The sequence below is a fragment of the Aedes albopictus genome, chromosome 3 (genome assembly GCF_035046485.1).
Source record: "Aedes albopictus strain Foshan chromosome 3, AalbF5, whole genome shotgun sequence".
NCBI classification, from domain to species: Eukaryota; Metazoa; Arthropoda; class Insecta; order Diptera; family Culicidae; genus Aedes; species Aedes albopictus.
The window spans coordinates 87,742,724-87,751,406 of record NC_085138.1 but is presented as its reverse complement, the minus strand read 5'-3'; the positions used below and the strand labels follow the sequence as shown (position 1 = coordinate 87,751,406).

Sequence of the window (8,683 nt, the reverse complement as noted above, 5' to 3'; positions counted from 1 at the left end):
GGAATCACGTTGAAGAGCATTCTGAAGTATACCAACAAATAGTACGTTGCGTCATTATGATCCAATGATATGTCTACGTAGCCGTTATAAAACAATTTGTATACACAGTCAGATGGCGATGCAGCTTTAGCGCAAACATTCGGGTAGAACTTCAAACTTGTGTTCAAGAATTTGGCCGTTTGGATGGCCCACATTTCCGCTGGGTACCATGGTTGAATGGAGCAAGTGACGCCAACGTGATGTCCATGAGTGTTGCGAACAAAACTGCGAATCAAATCCTTCGGGTGAGGAAAATATGCCATCACTCGTTTCGCCATTCCATATAGACCCATTTGGATTACTCGTTTCATTTTCGTTCCAACATAGGTGATCTTGTCGAACTGTCCAATAGCCAAAACATTCCCAATGCCTTGGAATGCTCTGTAGTTTTCGGTGTTCAGCAGTACCATTAGAGGAGAATTAGTATCCAGAAAGCCAAAGAAAAGTCTGACATAATCAGGCACTTGTGAAGGAATTAGATACCGGTCTCCAACGTAGACAATCGTTAGGGATGGCTTAGGACGAAAATATTCAAACTTAAAGAGAAATTTTTCATCTAGAACGTATCTAGCCACATTTCTCAGCTGGGGTGATGACAGCAGTTCTCCAATCCAGCCATTATCGGTTCCAGCTGACAGATCGTAGATTACACACCTAAACCATCCAGAAGTTCGTTCGTAGTGCTTAATCACTAAAATAGTGTATTGTAGCAGTTGTTCGGACAGCACATTTCCAGTGACAAGATAAATGCAAAATGAGAAAAATATCACTTGTTTTATGCTGTCGTACATGCTAAATTCGTATAGTTGACTGATAGCTGTACTCGTAGAGATACAGCTATGACGAGTGCAATTGTTTTTACGGATTACTTTGAAAGCAATCAAGCTAAGTGATTGAAAATGCTACTGTCTCCAACTTTCATTTAAAATAATTTGAAATGCATGATAATTGTATGATTTCTTGGGAGGGGGGTTGCTGCAATTGATGGACGACAAATTTATGACAAAGCGCGTGAGATGCACATTGAACCCAAGTAACCTCTGGTACAATTTGTTTGCATCGTGTGGTAATGTAAGTAGATGACCTGCAAAGCCGAAGCGGTAATATTTTTTTACTAGTTTATCTATTTGGTAGGCTCAGGCGTGTGTTACACTTTACGGAGCCAATTCTTCTATTTTTTTTGTTATGCCGTTGGCTGCTTCTGCGCTTTCGCGCACTGTCGTTCTCGCACTGGGCAACTTTTCTTTAAATGCGTATCTGACTTGCAGGCAAAACACTTCAGTGTTACTCTTTCGTAGTATATTCTACCTTTCCGATTGCGGAAATAGAGAATATCAGGAATCTCTTTCTCAATGTCCATGTAAATACCACGAACACCAGTGAACATGTCCAGTTCACATTCTACCGGGAATGGGGCTGTCCATAAACCACGTGGTCATGAGGGGGGGGGGGGGGTCGGCCAATGACCATTTTGTATGGACAAATAAAAAAAATTGTATGGATCAATGACCACGCGGGGGGTGGGGGGGGCGGTTTGAAAAGTTCCAAAAAAATGACCACGTGGTTTATGGACAGCCCCAATCGCTCACGCACGGTACGCTTCACTTTCCCATACCTCTGCATTAGGCAACATCCATTTATTACGTAACGCTAAAATTGACAATTTTCGACCCCCCTCCCCACTCCGTAACGCTTTTTTGTATGAAAATCCTAAAATTTTTGTATGGGCCGTAACGCTCGGCCGTACTCCCCCCCTTCCCCTAGAGCGTTACGTAATTTGTGGATGGCGCCTTACTGTTATTAGATCGGCATCGGACACTTCTGGAGGCAGATCGAACACGCGCACGTAGCGTGTATTCCCTGCTACCGACATACGGACAGCCACTTTATTGCCGTTGGAATAATGGAAAGGCAGTGACTTGTCATTGTTGACGGGTACAAAACTCATGGCTTCTTCGGTTTTGAAGCGGATGAAAACAGACTTTTCATCAGAAATCTTGTATGCTGTATCCATCAACGACAGATCGCCGTTGAGTGTTTTGATAAAACCAGTGATGGAAAACAGTGAGGAATGCAGCTGAGCAGACACAAACGCAAAGCTATCCTACTCGTGAACAACAGAAGCCAGAATATATTCGCACTTCCTTCACTCGCGAGCTAACGAAGCTGGTCGCACTCGTGATTGATTCGCGAAGCAGCTCTGAACATTTTTCAGTTTTGTGAAAAAAACGAATTTACACGGCCGACAAATTTACTTTTCAGGAACAATACAGCACAAAACACTACTACCTGACGGATAATTACTTGTTTAGCTATTAAAACCGCACTGAAATGCAATTCCCGCATCTCCACTTGTTCTTCGCGAATAAAAATTCATGAGTGTTTTTGTTTTTGTTTTGCTTCATACTCGCGAAGCAAACGGGTGCGAATAAACTCACACACGGCTTACTCTCGGCACCGTGAGTAAACCGTTTGTTGGTTTTACACTCGCGAGTTGATTCACGATGAGAGTGTTTCCATCTCTGGATAAAACGCAACATATCCATCACGGCTGGTTTTGCGGCGTCTCCAGGAAAAAGAAAAGCCAATGTATTTTTACCGATAGACCCGACATTTCGATCGTACAATTCTATTGTTATACCATCAATTAACCGCGAGCACAAAAACGAACGAGCAAGTGAACAGAACATCTGTTCGCTTCGAGATATGGTCGTTGACTGATGCGGTAATTACATGGGTATTTAGCAACACTATCGTTTTAAAACCCTAATTATTCCACCTAGCGGTGATGCTGCCTTTCTCGTGCTTTAAAATATCCTTTCAACAAAACTCGAGCGACATGTTGATGACATTGACATAAATACAAAATGAAAACTGCTTGCTAAATCTACTCAATATGGATACATTTTATATATATTAGCATAACATCCAATATTCAGAAAATATAAGACAACGATCCAAAACTCAAACCAAACAAGTGTCATGAAGCCGCAAAATTTTGAAACGTCATTTAAGATTTTCCGGTCATCATTTTATGACTCCGGATATCTACCCCAACTAAACTAACCGCCATCTTGAACATTGCGACACCATCTTGGATGTTCTGGTATTCATGTTTGGACTCTGCATCTAAAATTACATAAAATAGTCGCCGTATTGAATTGGCATGTCGTTTATGATTTCCTGATTACCAGTTTTGGACGAAGACCGGCATTCTTCCCCATTCAAACTATAGTCATATTGCAGACCTTGTAAAACAGCGCAAAGCTTGGGTTTTCTGGTTACAAATTTTGAATTCTGGACATATTTTCATACAAAATATGCCCATAATGCAAGAATTAAAAATCCTATAAAATAGGCACTAACTTGAACACTGGGCCATTATCTTGGACTTTGGACCGCTATCTTGGATACTCTGGTGGACTCCGAACATATTTCCCATACCAAATACACTTATTTTACGTAGTTTTAGAGCTCAAAATTCCTTAAAACAGCCACCATCTTCTTTTGACCCGATCAAATTCTTATTTTTCCATTCAACGTTGACCCATCATGCTATAAATTTACACCTTAGGAATCTGAAATGGTACGATTTGATGAAATCGCTTTAGTTTATGAGCATATATGAGAACTTAGACCTATTCGTCACTGTTGTTCATACTTAATGTCTATCAGGCCATTAAACAAAACCACTATTTATTTTTTCACATGAACGTTGGTTCTGCTACACAACAGCTAGTCTCTAATGTGATCTAAGGCTATTTTCTTGATAACCGTTCGTTGTTGAAATGGTTTTCGGCTTATGCAGTCGGAAGACCAGCTAAAACGTTATTTTTTAATTCTGATCCGACGTTTCGGGCCTTTATTGGTCCTTTTTCTGAGGATTCTGGAAGTGTAGTGTGTTATTTTTGTTGGTTGTAATTGTGGTGTAACTTACAGAATGGGCTAACGTTTTTTTGTCATCGGGGTCTTATCGTTCGTCAAAATTGTTTGTGTCCTAAACGTCAACTTATCCCTAAATTGTATGTTATAACATTATTATATAGTTTTTTACGTTGTTTTTGAGTTTAAACTTACGGCATCTGTGATTTTTCGTCAAACTGTTAATTTAAATGACCGGATTGCTATCACCTACTTTTTTATCTAGCTATTCTAAGTGTTCTAATGGTTATTGTCTAGGGGTTTTTATAGTTCTTTTATGGTACATTGGAGGTTGTAGTATTGGTAACTGTATCTCGTCTAATTTTTGTATTGATAGTCTTTAGTGTTTGTAGTATGCCTGCATAAGATGAGCTAAGGTTGTCTGTGTCACTTCGTTTGTTTATGGTCTCGTGGTTAAGTATGTGGCATGATTCTAGAATTGCTAGAGCTCTTGTGTTTACATGATGGTCGAGAATGTTTGTTTTGTCTAAAGCAAATTTGTGTCCAGTTTCTGCTGAATGTTTGATTAATGCTGTTTTTTCTTTCAGATTTTCTAGTGTTGGGTCGTCAGGTGGTACTTGCCGTTCGGTTAGGCGGTTGAGGGCGTTAATGTTGGATTTGTGGCCAGATAGTCTTGTTTTGAGGTAGTTTGATGTCATTCCTATGTACGATGATGAGCAGTTGGTGCAGGGTATTTGGTAGATGATGTTGCTTCTCAGTTCGGTAGGTACTTTTTCTTTTAGCCTGGTGTATAGTTCCCTGTTGGTTTTTATGTTTTTCGCTGCTATGACGATGTTGGGGTAGTCCTTGCCTAGATGTTTGCTGATCTTGTCGGTGAGGAATGGGATGTAGGGCATACGACGGTATTGTTTCTCGCTGTTGGTTTGGTCTTGTGTAGGGCAGCTTTCGTCTGTTGTTATGGCGCGTTCATTCATTCGATTGAGGAAGCGGTGTCTCAACGATGCTGGGTAGTGGTTGAGCTGTAGCTGTTTGTCAATGATTTGCTTGATCTGGTCGTCTGTGAGGGCGGTTGATAGTTGTTTAACTCGGTGAATGAAGCTGGTGATCATGTTGATTTTTTGTTGAAAGGGATGGAAGGATTTGAAGTCCAGGAAACGGCCGCTCGCTATAGGTTTTATATACCATTCGGTGCGGATGCTTTGGTCGGATAAACGGATGATGGTCATGTCAAGGAATGGTATACGATTGTCTTGTTCTTTCTCGTGCGTGAACTGTAGGTGTGGGCTGTAGCTGTTGAAGATGGAGATGACGTTTTCGATCTGATCCCTGGGTACTGTGAGGATTAGATCGTCTACGAACTTGCGGATCACCGGAGAGGAAAAGTTGAGTCTGCTAACAGCATAATCCATTAAGTCTTCCATAACTAGGTCTGCAACGGTTGGAGATAGTGGGTCTCCCATCGCTGTCCCAAATATCTGTTGGTAGAATTTGCCGTCGAAAGTGAAGTAACTGGACTCAATGCAAAAGTTGACTATTTCTAGGAAAAGCGAGCGGTTGATGTTGGTGTGTGCTTTGATTCTCTCCCAGTTCTTCGTTATGCTGTCTTTCACGAGCGTTGCGGGGATGTTTGTAAAGAGGTAAACTACGTCGAGCGATATGAGGACATATCCCGGAGGGTAGCGTAACTGAATTGATGAACTCGCAAAAGGTGAATGAGTCCTTGGCGTCGTATTGTCCTTTGATAGCTGGTTGAATGATCTTGCCTACGTATTTTGATATATTATACGAAGGGGCTGTCATCTTGGGTACAACAGGTCGGAGAGGTAGGTTGGGCTTGTGGGCCTTTGGTTGTCCATAGATCCGTGGGCATGTAGCGTTATGCAGGCATACTACAAACACTAAAGACTATCAATACAAAAATTAGACGAGATACAGTTACCAATACTACAACCTCCAATGTACCATAAAAGAACTATAAAAACCCCTAGACAATAACCATTAGAACACTTAGAATAGCTAGATAAAAAAGTAGGTGATAGCAATCCGGTCATTTAAATTAACAGTTTGACGAAAAATCACAGATGCCGTAAGTTTAAACTCAAAAACAACGTAAAAAACTATATAATAATGTTATAACATACAATTTAGGGATAAGTTGACGTTTAGGACACAAACAATTTTGACGAACGATAAGACCCCGATGACAAAAAAACGTTAGCCCATTCTGTAAGTTACACCACAATTACAACCAACAAAAATAACACACTACACTTCCAGAATCCTCAGAAAAAGGACCAATAAGGGCCCGAAACGTCGGATCAGAATTAAAAAATAACGTTTTAGCTGGTCTTCCGACTGCATAAGCCGAAAACCATTTCAACATAAGTTTTCACAGTCGATAGCCCCCAAACTACGATAACCGTTCATTAGATTATCAAAAAATCTGCGATCTGATGTGTCGTATGTATGGGTTTGGTTTATTTTTATATTTGGTAATTTCCGGTGGGATAGCCGGATCTGATTCCATGAGTCATGGACCATGACACTACCGGTTGTCCCAATTATGGTCTTAGAATATTTTATTGCTATTTTTTCACCTTTACCTAATCACCGCGATTTGATATATCGCATGAATGTTTCACTTTTACTTCTAACCACTTTCGAAGCCACAGCTGAACCCGCAACACTAACGTGAATCTAATGTGGTCTGACCCTATTTTTCCATCAGGTTGTCGATAAGTCGTGATCAGTCTTGTTAGAGATCACAGTCATTTGAACCTTTTCGTCGATATTCGGCCTCCTTTGTCTCCGACATTCGCAACACAAGCAATCAAACTACTGTTCGAAACAAAAATGTCAAACGAATGCACTTCACCACGATAGCGGCTTCGGGAGACGGTTCGGCTTTTGTTATTCCTGTCTTCTTCCATAATAAGAGCTATGTTGCCCATCTGTGTGTCGTATTCAATGCAACATGCAATGATAAACTAATATTAACATTCATAATCGGAATTGGCTGAAAATATATGCGTAAAGCTAGAATTAGACACATGTCATCGTGTCAGATGACATTGATTTGACCCTTTCTTATGTTTATTGATCTTCGTTCTACTGCTCGTGTTGTGTGTAGGTAAGAGGTAACGATAGCGCACGAATGTAACAAAGCCGACTGACACCCGACTGCGGCAACGAAATGAAGGTAGTGAAAAGTGTCGAATGTTTACAAGACTGGTCGTGATTTGATGTACCGCATCCATGGGTTTGGTTAAATTTTACATTTTACTACCCGGATCTGATTCCGGGTAACTACCGGCTGAACCAAATATGGCCTAACATTATTGTCTTTTCAACTGCTCATCGGTTAACCAAAAACACTGCAAATTGAAGGTGTCACATGTAGGGTTTGACAATTTCGATGGGACTCTCAGAACCAATTCCGGAACACTGCCAGTCTAGCTGCCAGTTGTCTTTAGTGAGACGTAAGGCTATTTTCTAGCTAACTGTTCATCAGGTTATCGCAAAAGCCACGATTTGATGTGTCACATGCCTGGCTTTAGTTTACTTTTACATTTGGCCTCTTCCGGCCACTCAAAACCGATTCCGAAACACTTGCTGGCCGTTCATTAGGTAATCTAAAAAGCCGCTATTTGATGTGACGCATGTACGGGTTTGTTTCTCTTTAAGATTTAACCACTTCGGCGGGAACCCCGGAACGGGTTCCGGAACACTACTGGTTCAGATATGGTCTGAGATGGTTTTCTTGCTCATTGTCCATCAGGTCATCGAAAATGCCGTGGTTTGATATGTCGCATGCATGGGTTTGGATCAATTGTATTTTTGACCACTTCCAGTGGAACGCCTAGAACCGGTTCCGGAACACTGCCGGTTCAGATATGGTCTGAGATGATATTCCTGCTCATTGTCCATCAGGTCATCTAAAATGCCGTGGTTTGATGTGTCGCTTGCATGGGTTTGGTACAATTGTATATTTGGCCACTTCCAGCGGGACGCCCAGAACCGGTTCGGGAACACTACCGGTTCAGATATGGTCTGAGACTATTTTCCTGCTTACCGCTCATCAGGTTATCGAAAATGCCGTGGTTTGATGTGTCTCATGCATGGGTTTGGTTCACTTTGATGTTTGCCACTTCCGGCGGGACACCCGGAACCGGTTCCGGAACACTACCGGTTCAGATATGGTCTTATACTATTTTTCTGCTTACCGCATATCAGGTTATCGAAAATGCCGTGGTTTGATGTGTCGCATGCATAGGTTTGATGCATTTTCATATCTGGTCCCTTCCTGGGGTACCGTTCCGGAACACCTAAATGGCCATAACTCCGGAACGGCTGGACCGATCCGAACTTGGATCCGAACCATTTTCAATAGGAAACAATGGGACCAGATTCCGCGTCGAATAAACCATCGGTCATTAAAATCGGTTGAAGTTTACTGCCAAAAAGTGATGTGAGTTTTTTTGTACACACACACACATACACACACTCATACATACACACATACAGACATCACCTCAATTCGTCGGGCTGAGTTGATTGGTAGGGGAACAGAGCCCAAAATGCCAAGATGGGGTAAAATGGCCCAACTCATAAAATCATTCCTGAATGGGACATGATCATTGATATAGGTGAACGGTGTCAAGATATGTTTGCATTGAACATTCTTCTAGATTCTAGGCCGCCAAACCCACGGAAAATCTTTTGATTTCCCAATGAAAATTGGCAACTTCCGGTTTTCCGTGCT

The 8,683-nt window shown here is 41.5% G+C and overlaps 1 protein-coding gene across 2 annotated transcripts; it reads right to left on the bottom strand.

The window, feature by feature from the left end:
- Positions 1-3,814: 3,814 nt before the first annotated feature.
- On the bottom strand, positions 3,815-5,791 carry LOC134291093 (uncharacterized). 2 transcript variants are annotated; one of them, XM_062858380.1, is made up of 3 exons: positions 4,117-5,791; positions 3,977-4,054; positions 3,815-3,925 (listed from the first exon to the last, which is right to left on the bottom strand). In XM_062858380.1, the coding sequence occupies exon 1, from the start codon at positions 5,379-5,381 to the stop codon at positions 4,236-4,238; it is 1,146 nt and encodes a 381-aa protein (XP_062714364.1). In that variant the 5' UTR covers positions 5,382-5,791; the 3' UTR covers positions 3,815-3,925; positions 3,977-4,054; positions 4,117-4,235. The 2 variants fall into 2 exon arrangements, with proteins under 2 accessions (XP_062714364.1, XP_062714363.1); XM_062858379.1 differs by having other exon boundaries at positions 3,977-5,791.
- Between the last annotated feature and the right edge of the window lie 2,892 nt (positions 5,792-8,683).

Bases quoted from the DNA above. Each gene is read 5' to 3' on its own strand.
- LOC134291093 (XM_062858379.1), bottom strand. From the start codon at position 5,381: ATGGGAGACCCACTATCTCCAACCGTTGCAGACCTAGTTATGGAAGAC.